This window comes from Procambarus clarkii, chromosome 8, assembly GCF_040958095.1.
Source record: "Procambarus clarkii isolate CNS0578487 chromosome 8, FALCON_Pclarkii_2.0, whole genome shotgun sequence".
NCBI classification, from domain to species: domain Eukaryota; kingdom Metazoa; phylum Arthropoda; class Malacostraca; order Decapoda; family Cambaridae; genus Procambarus; species Procambarus clarkii.
In genome coordinates this window covers 39436651-39450208 of record NC_091157.1, presented here as the reverse complement: position 1 = coordinate 39450208, position 13558 = coordinate 39436651, and the positions used below count along the sequence as shown (strand labels likewise).

The 13558-nt window shown below is 42.5% G+C and overlaps 1 protein-coding gene across 2 annotated transcripts in view; it reads right to left on the bottom strand.

Annotated features, from left to right (window-relative positions):
* The window catches only part of LOC123759852 (stromelysin-3), a 165286-nt gene that overhangs the window by 58502 nt on the left and 93226 nt on the right, over positions 1-13558 (bottom strand). For both annotated transcript variants that reach the window (XM_069317569.1, XM_069317563.1), the window contains exon 6: positions 1059-1207. In XM_069317569.1, coding sequence (XP_069173670.1) covers positions 1059-1207 — 149 coding nt within the window. The remainder of the gene's footprint in view (positions 1-1058; positions 1208-13558) is intronic.

Sequence of the window (13558 nt, the reverse complement as noted above, 5' to 3'; positions counted from 1 at the left end):
TATATGTCGTACCTAGTAGCCAGAACTCATTTCTCAGCCTACTATGCAAGGCCCGATTTGCCTAATAAGCCAAGTTTTCATGAAATAATTGTTTTTCGACTACCTAACCTACCTAACCTAACCTAACCTAGCTTTTTCGGCTACCTAACCTAACCTAACCCATAAAGATAGGTTACGTTAGGTTAGGTAGGGTTGGTTAGGTTCGGTCATATATCTACGTTAATTTTAACTCCAATAAAAAAAAATTGACCTCATACATAATGAAATGGGTAGCTTTATCATTTCATTAGAAAAAAATTTGAGAAAATATATTAATTCAGGAAAACTTGGCTTATTAGGCAAATCGGGCTCTGAATTGTAGGCTGAGAAGTGCGTTCTGGCTACTAGGTACGACATATATATATATATATATATATATATATATATATATATATATATATATATATATATATATATATATATATATATATATATATATATATGTCGTACCTAGTAGCCAGAACTCACTTTTTGGCCTACTATGCAAGGCCCGATTTGCCTAATAAGCCAAGTTTTCTTTAATTAATATATTTTCTCTAATTTTTTTCTTATGAAATGATAAAGCTACCCATTTCATTATATATGAGATCAATTTTTTTTATTGGAGTTAAAATTAACGTAGATATATGACCAAACCTAACCAACCCTCCCTAACCTAACCTAACCTATCTTTATAGGTTAGGTTAGGTTAGGTAGCGGAAAACGTTAGGTTAGGTTAGGTAGGTTAGGTAGTCGAAATACAATAAATTCATGAAAACTTGGCTTATTAGGCAAATCGGGCCATGCATAGTAGGCTGAGAAGTGCGTTCTGGCTACTAGGTACGACATATATATATATATAATATGTATGTGTGTGTGTGTGTATATCACGAAAATAAAGACGTGATTAAAAATGTGACAATGTTAGACCACGGAGGTCTGACGTGGTCATTCCTGTTTCATTTTTCCTCCGTGGTCTGACATTGTCATATATATATATATATATATATATATATAACAAAGCAGTCTTCAGCACACACCTGGATACCTTTTATGTCGTCGCTGTGGAGGGCGAAATTAGGATCGTAACCCTTATAGAAGGGAGCCATGAGAGAATTGCTGACCTTAGAGTGAGCCAGACCCAGCGAGTGGCCGAACTCGTGCGCCGCCACCTGCAACAGATTGGTGCCTGCACAAGCACAGGTCATAAGGTCAAATATTTACAAACACGAAGGACATGTAGTCTGACAGCTTCCAGTACTAGAGAAACCTTAATCAGTCACTGAACTTAAGATCATAAACGTATAATTACCGCAGGTCTCTAAATGTATTTTATTTGACTACGGCCTATATATTTCACGAATTGCTGTTATGAAAATGAAAAGTTAGGAGTTAAATACAAAGGTATAGCTCCGGGTATTGAAACAGGGAGCGGCGCCACGTGTGAGGTTATCAGGCCACCACAAACTATTCAGCCAGTACAAACTACACTACCGGATCAATAAGACAACATGGGCTTAATTAAAATCATTATAAAAAATTGCTGTCGACGTTGACTGTTAGTATAGTGTATGTATTCTCATACACCTTCACACACACGACACTCACAACACACCTTCACACAGAAGTACAGAACACTCACAACACCTTCACACACACACAGGACACCCACAACACACTATGTAATGTAAACCATGCAAGGTGATGGAGAAGATGGCGAGGAAAAGCTTGTGGAACATCTGGAGGGAAGGATCTTTGTAACACACCATCAGCATGGGTTCAGGGATAGTAAACCGTTCCTCACAGGTTTAATAGAATTCTCTGACCAGGCGACAATAATTAGGCAAGAAAGAGAAGGGTGGTGTTATGACCCAGCCTAACCCGTTCAGACTTGATACACTGAGGTCATACCTGTAATTGTTAATGTACTACTATTACAAATTTACACTGCTGCAGTATTTAAATTTATGCATATATGTGTTGGACTTTCATTATGCACACGTGTATTGTGATATTATATTGTATTATGTTAAATTTCATTGTTGTTGTATGAGTGGGTAACTTTTTTTTTTATTGATAAACAACCAAGCTACATAAATATAAACATAAAAATGGCACTAAAGCACCACATCAGAACACAATAATACCACACACACACAGCACAGGAAAACAACACAAAATTATTAACAACAAAGCAGAAAAAACTAAACACATTAAAAACAGGTACACGATGTCCAGGGCGACGAACCATCACCATAGGGGGGGGTGTTTGCATAGCAGGCAGAGGCACGTTCAGCTGGAACACAGAAGACTGGGACATACAAGAATGCACAGGGGGGTGCAGCACGAAGGGCGACTGCACAAGAGGCAATGATCTGCGACACAGGGGTCGGCGGCACCGGGGCCAGCTGCACGGGGGGCAGGGCAACAAAGGGGTGCAACACGGAGGGTGCATCTTTCTTCAAAATCAAACGCAAATCACCACTCAGCAGGGGTAACAATCCCCCATTCCAGGGAACACTCACACTCGGGCGCATTGGGCGGGCACAGGAGCAGGGACCGAGGCCACCACACTGTCACCATTCCCACAACAGGAGGCACCCTCCACGATGACGGCAATACAACCTGCAGGCTGTGCAAGAGTCGCATCCTCAGCAGCAGACGTATCCTCGGTGTCCACCACGTCCGCTCAGGCGACACCCACGGGAGAGACAAACAAAGAGCCCGACAGGAACGCTTTGACACTGGGTACTAGTTGGCAGAACTATCATCAACACAGGCGCCACAGCAGGAACACTGGGAGACTGCACACAGTCACGCATCAGACGGACATGTAACACCGCAGTCGCCTCAACCACCGGAGACACAATACCACACACCACAGCAGGAACATCCACAAGGACACACACACAGCCCCTGGCAACGCAGCCAGAGACGGGGGTGGAGTAAGTAGGGAAGTGGGCGGTGGGGGCAGAACCATACACTCCACGGCCGCGACATCCACACAGCTAATCGAGTGGTCAGCAAAGACCAGCGACACCACCAGGCCACCCAAAGGGCGGGAGACAGCGTTCACATCGGCATCACACATAGTTCACCAAGCCCTCCAGCGGGGGAAAGTTCTCCTCCCGAAAGAGGTTCATTGGTGAGACCTGCCAGAACTGCAACCTGGAGCTTGGTGCCCTGACAACCTGTACCAGAAGCAAGTCCAGAGTTGGTCAGCATAGAACACCCAGACATAGAACCCTATAAGCAGGACCGACGACGGTATAAGGGACTTCAGGCCCATAGCCAATGTGTGGGTCCCACTCAGGACACCCTTCCACCTCCTGTTGAAGATGATGTTCATCCGCACACTCAGCACCGGCCCAAACCGGGCAAAATAATGCCGCAGAAGATCCCCAGGGATCTCAAACGGAGCCCTATGCACAGCAACATACCTGGTCTCACCGCATCGAACTGACACCATCACAGAACCACCACCCACAGGCAGCGGGATCGCCCATCACGATCGCCCATCATAACAATCCACGAATCCTTTGTAGACAGCCGTGGATCCAAACTTCACCACAGCCCGGTGACCGGCGACAAGCTGTACTCCACAGACCTCCATCACATTTACCAGCAAAAAGCTCAACAGCACAACTTCAGCAGCAGGGTAAGATGCCTGTCGGGTGAATTTCAGGCCAATCATATCCTTCCTCGGGACAGTGGGCAAAGGTAACCCCATATCACTGGACAATACGGCCCCGCAACAGTGCGCACCACCAACAACCGCTCTCAACCACAGGCCGACGAACACTGGACCTCTCAACAACACGTCTGTTCCCACCAACAGCCAGACAAGGAGTCCAAGTGGGTAACTGGTAGTTGCGTAAGTGGCAGCTGGGTCGCTGACATGTACCTCCCAATTCCTGTGTGTCTGACTGAGTGTGTGAGTTCATGTATTCTCGTCAGAGTAGCCAACCTGTGCGATGGTTGATTTTTTTCTGTTGTATATGCCTTGAGCTTTGATGTCCAAAAGGTTTGAAAAAGGATGGGGGAAGTAGGAGGTGAAATTCTGGAAGAGGATGTGGGTCTAGACAGAGAGGAAGTTTGGAAGTTCGGTTGCCTGTCCTCCATGGATTGGCATGTGTGTGTCATTTGTTTTGGTGTGTGGTATGTTGGGTTGTCGGCACATTGGCTGGGTGGCTAGTGTTTGTGTCCTAACTGGTGTCTGGAAACCCTAGAGCCGTTGGAGTTGGCTGCAGGAGATTAATCTTAGCAGCATTTGGGTGGTTACTCTTCTGGTAGCACCAAAAAGGGTTTTTGTTATTGGTTGTTTGTACTATTTTCTGTTTTTTTTTAGTATAAATCGGGTCCGGGATGGTCCACTCATCTGGCAGACCACTTAGTATTTCAGGTCTCGGGAAAGCCTGATCATGGATGTGTCTGATCACTTTTTGTTGGAGAGTGATTCTTCTGGTTCTGTGTGGTGGTTCTTGGATCTCATAGTCACTGGTTGTGTTTTTTGCTTCGTGGGAATTCTTCGGGATCTGAGTCATACATGTGCTTCATGCGTTACAGATGCCTCTGGCCAAGTAGCTGAGCCTGGGGTTCATTGACATCATGCTGAGAGTCTCACGGATCTGGTCTGTTCTTGCCCTGTCCACTAGCGACAGACCACTGCGAAGCGAAATGCTTTGTTTTGGACCCGTTGGATCTTCAGCATGTTGGTTTTGTTGGTGAGGTTCAGGGGGACGTTAGGATACTCAAGGCTAGGCCTTATAATCATTCTATACAGGTGGAGCTTGACGTGGGATGGGAGCTTGCCTGAAGCGGAATAGCTTCGACAGGGAACCCTTAGCAATCACTTTTTTTCTGAGCCTTACTGGCTGGAGTTAAGTAGTTAACTAGCCTGTTGAAGTAGTATCCAAGCACTATACTGGAGTTTGAGATGGCTATGTGTTCACTCCTGATCCTTATTCCCCCACCCTCATCTTCGATTGGGTAAATCACACAGCCGACAGTGTTTATTTGGATCTTATCTGGGTTAGTGGTTATCCTCCATTTTCTTTCCCAGTCCTACCTAGTTGTATGTTCACCTTACGGGTTACAGCCATGTGTTTGGATGCTTGGGTTGGATGTTATTACATGTGTTATGTCGTCACCAAATTGGACGATGATGGTGTCTCTGTACTCTGGATGGGGCAGGTCATTTACGAAAATGTTGAAGAGGACCGGGCTCAGGCAGGACCCTTAGGGGATTCCAACTGTTGGGGTGAAGACTGCTGCCAATTTCGCCTTGAAGCTAGGAGTAACTTGTCTGTTCCTAAGGAAATTTCTGAGTAATCTGAGGAGGATCCAGTTTTGGGCTGGTAAGTCTGCTAGTTTGTACACAAGACCATCGTGCCATAGGCTGTCGAAGGTCTTGTGTATGTCTCACGTTGCAATCAGGACTACCTGTTTTTGCTGGCGAATTGAGCTGACAGCATCATAGATGATGTTTATTGCGTAGTGGGTTGACCGTTGTGCTCGCAAACCGAACTGTTTTTTTCCGTGAAGAGATTGTTGTACATATAGTAGTTGAGACGGTTGGACATTGTTTTTTCAAAACACTTACCTATTGTGTCTGAAAGGGAGATTGGGCGGTAGTTGCCAGGCTGGTGGGGGTCTTTCTTGGGTTTGGGAATAAATATTATCTTGGCCGTTTTAAAGGCTACGGGGATGTGGCCAGATGCCAGCATGGCGTTGAATATGATGAGTAGGGAGTGCAGGAGATTGCCTAGATGGAGTTGGATCTGCTTTGCTTTGATCCCCGATGGTTCTGGGACCTTATTACGGATGCTCTTCACGACCCCTCTCATCTCTATTATTGATATAGGTCTTGTTAGGGGGTGGTCGATTTGGAGGATGGTTAGGTCTATCAAAGGAGGTGCTGAGTAGTGAGGCGGCGTTCTCTGTGGTCCATTGATTGACACGGTTGAAATGTAAGTTGTTGAAGGCTCTGCTATTTGAAGCCGTGAGTGTCTCCTTCCATATGTTCCCATGAGATCAGCCTGCTCTTGAGGGTCTTCTATTTTTGCTTGTTGTTCCTCGTCATCTTCGTCTAAGAGTGTGTGTACTAAGTGAGTGAGACAGGGATTAGCCGATCCCAGGAGCCGTTTGATCTTGCGCCAGAAGGTTCAAGGTTCCCTTTTGTATTGGTTGGCCTGATTCACAAGAGTGCCCCAGATGTGTTTCCTGTGAGTCAGTTTTAGGTCAAAGGTTTCCCTTCTGAGTGTTTGTGTTGTATATGTATATATATTGCAGACGAAGAGTCACAATAACGTGGCTGAAATATGTTGACCAAACCAGACACTAGAAAGTGAAGGGACGATGACGTTTCGATCCGACCTGGACCATTCTCAAGTCGATTGTGATATATATATATTATTATTATTTTGTATAGTTAAACATCTGCATAAGTTCCCGAGTTGTGTAATTTACTTAAGTTTATTTTAAGTTTTATTTTTGTTACCCCCGAGAGTATAATCATATACCCTTAGGTTGATATTGTTTACTAGTCCTGTGGAGACGGCGAGCAGCAATCTTCACTGGTGTGTGAGTTTCAGTAGGGGTCACACGTTGTAGTGTGGGCTCTGACTGAGTAATAGTATATTAGGGAAATTTGAATATATTTATTGTCTTCTTACCAGTATCAGGGGAAGGGATTCTATATTTAAATCAGAGACCACCCCCCCCCCAACCTCTGATAAAATAATAGAATAACTCTTACTGCAATGATGATGGTAACACTAACTTACTGATGTTATCGTCAATCAATCAATCAATGGACAATGTAGTGCACACTGGAGTCTCCATGTCTTCGACTTACGTATGGAGGAAGGGTTTAACGTCACCTTATTTGGGGAATCGGCTCAACTCTGGCATATTTGTCATGAGTACACGCCCCCGCTGAACCACCGTGACTTACCCACTCTCCTCTTTGTTGGGACGATTTTCTCCCAGTTCCCCTTTACAATTATTATATCTGCTGTTGATCAATCTGCAACTGTTTATCTCTCTCTTTTGTAGGAATTCCTCACCAGGACAAGTGTTCAGGCATGTTGTCCACATGCAAACATTTATTACAGAAAAATACAAAGAATAAAGAAATAATATCATATTATCATCAGGTCCCACAAACTAACACCACTCTTATATATTGTCATTGCTTCAACAAATACAGTACACGAGGATGCTGCTTTAAATCCTTGACGGCAACCTCCTGCTCCCTTTCAGGATCTGGGGCTAGGCAACTCGCATATAAATTAATTCAGATAAAAAAGTTCTAAACGCTCTCACCTTGTTCTGCGTCATTCACAACATATGAATTCATGCACTCCCTCAAACAACAATGACGTTCATCCAATTCTCTATATAACGTCCTGAGGCCCACCAGTAAAACCACCCTTCAATAGGTCCTCAAAGTAGGTAGGTACTCCTGCAGTCTCTTCAATATTTGCTGATACCTGAAGGCCCACTCTGTACATGTGAAGTTCCTCTGTACGGCTTTCCCTAAAAACGTGTAGTTCTACTACACTAGAAGTTCCACTGTACCACTGAAGTTCCACCCTATCATTGAAATTCCACTACACATTTGAAGTTCCATCTTATAATCTTCTCCAGACACGAAGCTCATACACGAACTTCCCCATACACAAACCTGTCTTTCCATTACATTACCATAATAACATTCTCCTATCAAAACATAACAAATATATGCAATGCTGGATGAGTTTACACCGAAATCCTCCTCCAATAGGCACCAAAGACTCCTCCTACCATAGTCACTCACAGACATCAGGCGGGCGAACATGTGTCATTCCTGCCTCCATAATGTCAAATCATCTCAAACTCATATCTTCTCACTATTTTCATAAACTCTCTAACACACATTCACAAACGTCCTCTACGATCGCTGGGCACACGATCAAACAATGACAAGCAATATATCACAGTAGAAATAGCGCTTACCGCATAGCTGATGCTATATGACGCTTGTCCACTGGCGCTATTCCTTATCGTCCACCAGTCCTCTTGGAATGCCATTAAATGATTCTTCCAGTCCTGACTTGAGTGTGAGAAGTCGCCACTCAGGTGACACACAAGTACACCTGCCCAATTTATCCATTTAAAGGGTTGTCTCATAGTAGGTACGACCATCCTATAGGCTTCAGGCCGCCCTTAAATCGTTTCACGATAACAGAGAAACGTCGTATGTCGTTCTCAGACCGCTTCTTCACACACTGAATATGACGCCTTCACTCAAATTCTTCACCATGAGCTACAACTTCCTCACAGGAGGTAACGACGTACGTCTGTCCTCGAAGATTCTCCTGACTCAAATGATTCTTTACGACCTACGCCCACGTCACGTCTAGTAATCTAATGTCGACATCTTATCTTACCATGTTTCTATAAGATGCTCGCCCTCTGCTTTCTTCTCTTCAATTATATCTACCGACGTTTGCTTAGTTTAATTCCTTTCCCTGATCACTACATCCAGTCAGGTGTGGAATAACACTCACAAGGCAGACCTACCTCATTAGGCTAGCTGGGATTCATAACACCAGTAAGGTAAGATGGGGATTACTGTCAGGATCAACGTAAATGTGTAATCACTAAATTCTCAAATTGTAACTCCTGTGGTGAAGTGACATTTGTTATCGCCGTTTGGGGACTCTGTCATAACATTGTTGTGGACTTTAACTTCTGAGAGGAAATTCATGACTGCCAGATTTTTCTGACATTGTGAACTCTAACTTTTGAAGACGAGTAATTGACTTTGCCATATATATGTCCGTCATTGTGGACTCTGTTGACGGTTCTGAACTTCAGTAGTTAGTTTCTTGACTGTCATATTTTGTTATTGTGGACTCTGACTTGGGATAAGAGTTTTTGAACTTTGTCATTTGCCAGTCCAGTTGGGACTTAGTTTCTCTGAAGGCAAAATGATAGTTCAATGACTTGTGTTTATTGATGTTGATGCTGCGACATTACCCCCCCCCCCCCCCCACTCAGGTTATGTTACGTCACCGCCCACCGTGTTCACAACTTACCAGCCAGTTTTAAGCTGTCTAGTGTACTAATGTTACTGAGTTATCTTTGCTTAATGACATCTAGCTGCTGTGCCTTGTGTCTTGTGATAACTTATGTGATTGGTTGTGGGGTATGTATTGTCGGGGTGTCTCTCTCTCTCTAGCCAGTCACCACCAAGTATTAGTAGTGATAAACGTTACTTACTGTAGCCCCCATGGGTCTGCACTTGATCCTCACGGTGCCACTGTTCACCAGGAGAGTCTCTCAGTCTGTCTCCGGCTGGCCTCGTAGCCTAAAGATGAGTGAGAACACGATCGCTTACTTGATCATGTGCCCGCCCCGACAGAGGGCTCTACCGCTCACTATAGGTCGCCAACTGGTGTTTACCGTGTCCAGTAACACCTCAGTGGAATAGTAGTAATATAGTAGTGGCCCCAGGGAATACTAATCAATTTGGTAACAGGTAAGTATATGTTTAAATCACTCACTCTTAGATAGTCTCAATAGCAACACGGTAATATAGGGTTGACACAAACACGGCGGTGGTTTTGTAGTTTACTTAAAAGATCAAAGAATCATAACTCTGCATCAACAACATGGCAAAGGAATAAATGAGCAGCCTTCTCTCCGCCTCTTCACAATTCTGGAACACTCCGGGAATGGCAACACTCCCAGTTGACGTGCGTTCCCACGCTCCACATGCAGTGTTACCGAACCTTTGGCAACTCGCGAGATGCCACGCTCACTCACACTCCTCACTGTTCCTCACACCGTTCACTTCCTCACTATACACACACTATTGGCGTGAGGCACTTATTATTCCCTCGTATTCACAGTATATCACAACACTGGCATAATCACAGTTAACCACTAGACATATGAATATATGATTTAATAACTCTAGTATATATAGTTCACTTTACCAATATTTACAATAACGAGGTAACTCTAGGCACACAGCCTTACACTATTAAATTGTATATTTATATATATAACCTCTGGCACGAACTTATAATATAAATGACATGTAAATATAAATGTCCTTGTCACAGTAATCTCTTCATTAAACCACAGGTGCAATCACACACCATATGTGGGACATTTGGGGCTTGAATCTAATTATTTAAATATTAATGTAGTAAATTAAATTACGAAGGACCACCCGGTTTTATAGTAAAGAGGGAAACTGAGAAATTATGATCATTTGATAATTCCTAGATGAACCAGTAACTATGGATAAAATACTAGAGAATATGATTAGAGAAATAATTAATGGGCTGTATAATTAAATGAATCAAACCCTCAAACACCTACATTGGGGGGTTATTAATGGAACTCAGTACGTCCAGGAACTAGTGTGGTTCGTTCACTAATCCAAGATATAATAATCTAATCCTATGAATTATTGTGAAATCAATGTCATTATCATTAATGGGAACATAGATTATGAATATAATAATGATAATCATAATAAACACATGTCAATCCAAAAACAGAGTTCTGCATGTAAATAATTCCAGATAATAATTAAAGGAATACAAAGGAATCTTAGCTTAATGACGATTCCTTAAAGTAAATCACGACGCTTCCTCTGATTCTCCTGAGCTCGGCTGGATGACGAGTGGGATGGATTAACATGGGAGAGGACAGCTGGGAGAATTCTTCTCACATGCTGTAGTTTGGTGTTGGTATACGTCGTCACGACAAATCACCCAGCTACAATTCTACACCCTATCAGATGCATCAAATAAGGATAAGATACTTAGCTAATATGGGCACTGTATAAGTTTTAAGATTGCCGAAATTCGCGTCCCAGGCTCTGGCTTCACCTATCCTGGATAATGGCGCACTTCACTGGCCAGTCACGTGGAATCACAAAGAACCAGATTTGATAAGTTCCTTATATTACACTGACACCAGTCGAAGATATGGTCTGCAAGGCCTTTCACGCCTCACAGTGGCGACTTTCATCTGGAGGATGGATAGCGTTTACCCTGATGACTGGGTAATGGCGTCTCCTCGTGAGCACGACGCGAACAGGTCCGCTTGAGAGCTTCTCAACACGTGTACTGGCTTGCTCTCCTTCCCCGCTCCACGTCTTGCGTTCATTAGACAAGTTATTATCATGAATATTAGTATTTCTCGCAGTTGTGCTTGAAATGTTCGAGACAGGACGGGTTTATTATTTAGAAGAGTTAAATATTATTATTTGCCAGTTCAGTGATAGTAAACATATAATGGGGAGGAATTAATGTCTCTCCATGGCATTCACTTGTGACGTTAATTTTTATTACTAGATAACTGCTAAGACTCTAACGCTCTATTCGGCTTTAGTTGGAGGTCAATTTATCTGTAATTAATTATCACACAGAACACCTTGGTTATAGAGAATCGAATTCAATTCTCAGATACATTGGATATAATGTGTTTATAGTAATGAAATCTGACGCAATACTGGCGTCGGGTGACGTGAGAATTCTAGCCTATTGCACAGATGAAATTATTAGTACATGTGAATTCTACGTTGTGTTAATTTTACTTACTACAATTAATAGTAGAATTAGTAATAATTAATGAGAATACAAGAGTGTTGTATTCGGTGTTGGAAATTTCCAACATAACTCCGGGGGGAGGATTCTAGGGTCGTAGTGTACTGTGGAGTACTGACCTATACCGAAGTTGATATTAATATTAGTACATTAGTATGTTAATATGTTAGTATGTTAGTACACACATAACGAACGTCCCGTATTTATCAAGGACTTACAAGAACTCAGGTCTTGCTATTTACATGTCAAATGAAACATGTTACTTATAGCCTACACAATAATTAAAGAATTGCTCTTAGTTGAGAACTTTAATAGGCTTGTAGTTTCCCTTAGTGGAAACATGTATTAAATATTGAAACATTAAATGATTAAGTTATCGGTAATCAGGAACCCTCTAAAGTTCACAATAAACTCAACAACTAGGGTCGCAGTGACATGTAATGGTGTATTACGTAGCTGCTGAATCATAGGCAAACTCAGAATAAGTTCCTAAGAACTGATAACACTATAGTATGATTATACAGTAAATATTATTAGTCATTTAAGATCAAGAAGACTATGACACTACAGTAAGGTCACTGTCTAGGGTTGCTGTGACTTGTAACTATTGAGTTACTAGACAATAACATCACGCAGCATCACGATCACCCCAAATTCAAATGAGGAAATTGAATTTAATGTGCACTGCCGTGCAGTAGTCATTCTGACTGATGGTACAACTAATTTGCTAACTAGCTAAATTAATAGAAAAGTAGAGAACTGAAAAGTTTATTCATTAAAATCAAGGAAATTCTGAGTCGACAGTGAGATTAGTAGCCTAGTCATTCTGACTTATGAGCTAATTAAATGGCAGCTCATAGGCTTGACACTGTAAACTGGTTAGTACGAAATCACCTTTACATGAAATTAAGTTTATTAAATCAGTCTCTGTAAGTATAGTCAACTGTAATTAATGGTGAGTACAGATTAGGCTAGTACTCAGTTGACACTAACTAAAGTCCCTAAACCTACCTAAATAAATGGTTTAAATTTCTAACCTACCTAAGTAAGGGACTAAGCTAATTGCCAGCAAAAATGTACTCGAATTAACATTGTGAGCAGTATTGAGCTCATTAACAAGTCGAGCTATATTAAACTCGTGAACATGGTGAGCTATATTGAGCTCGTTAGCAGTGCTAACAGGGTGAGTTACAGTGAACTCGTCAACAGTGTCGACAGGGTGAGCTACAGTGAGCTCGTTAGCAGTGCTAACAGGGTGAGTTACAGTGAACTCGTCAACAGTGTTGACATGGTGAGCTACAGTGAGCTCATTAGCAGTGCTAACGGTGAGTTACAGTGAACTCGTCAACAGTGTTGACAGGGTGAGCTGCAGTGAGCTCGTTAGCAGTGCTAACAGGGTGAGTTACAGTGAACTCGTCAACAGTGTTGACAGGGTGAGCTCATTAGCAGTGCTAACAGGGTGAGTTACAGTGAACTCGTCAACAGTGTTGACAGGGTGAGCTACAGTGAGCTCGTTAGCAGTGCTAACAGGGTGAGCTACAGTGAGCTCGAATTAACGAGGTGGAGTATTGCATCATTCAATTATCATGGCGAGCAGTGCTCGTGGTATGGGGAACATTAAAGCGTTCGATTGTCATGGCGAGCAATATTAAGCTCGTACGCATGGGGAACAAGCACTCATATTATTACGTTAATTCTAAGGTGAGCTAAATTAAGCTCATGAAGCATGTTAATTAACAATGCTGATGTTTAACGATAATACATTAAACATATTAGTTCTCTGTAAATTCGCTTACGTATTAGTAAGTTTGCAAGTTTGTTCGTGTTGCGCTCCTACACTAAATAAGCAGAAACGAAAGAAAACAACTCAAACAAATGGATGCAAGTATTTATCACTAACTCTTAGTGCAGAAAACATGGTATTAAGA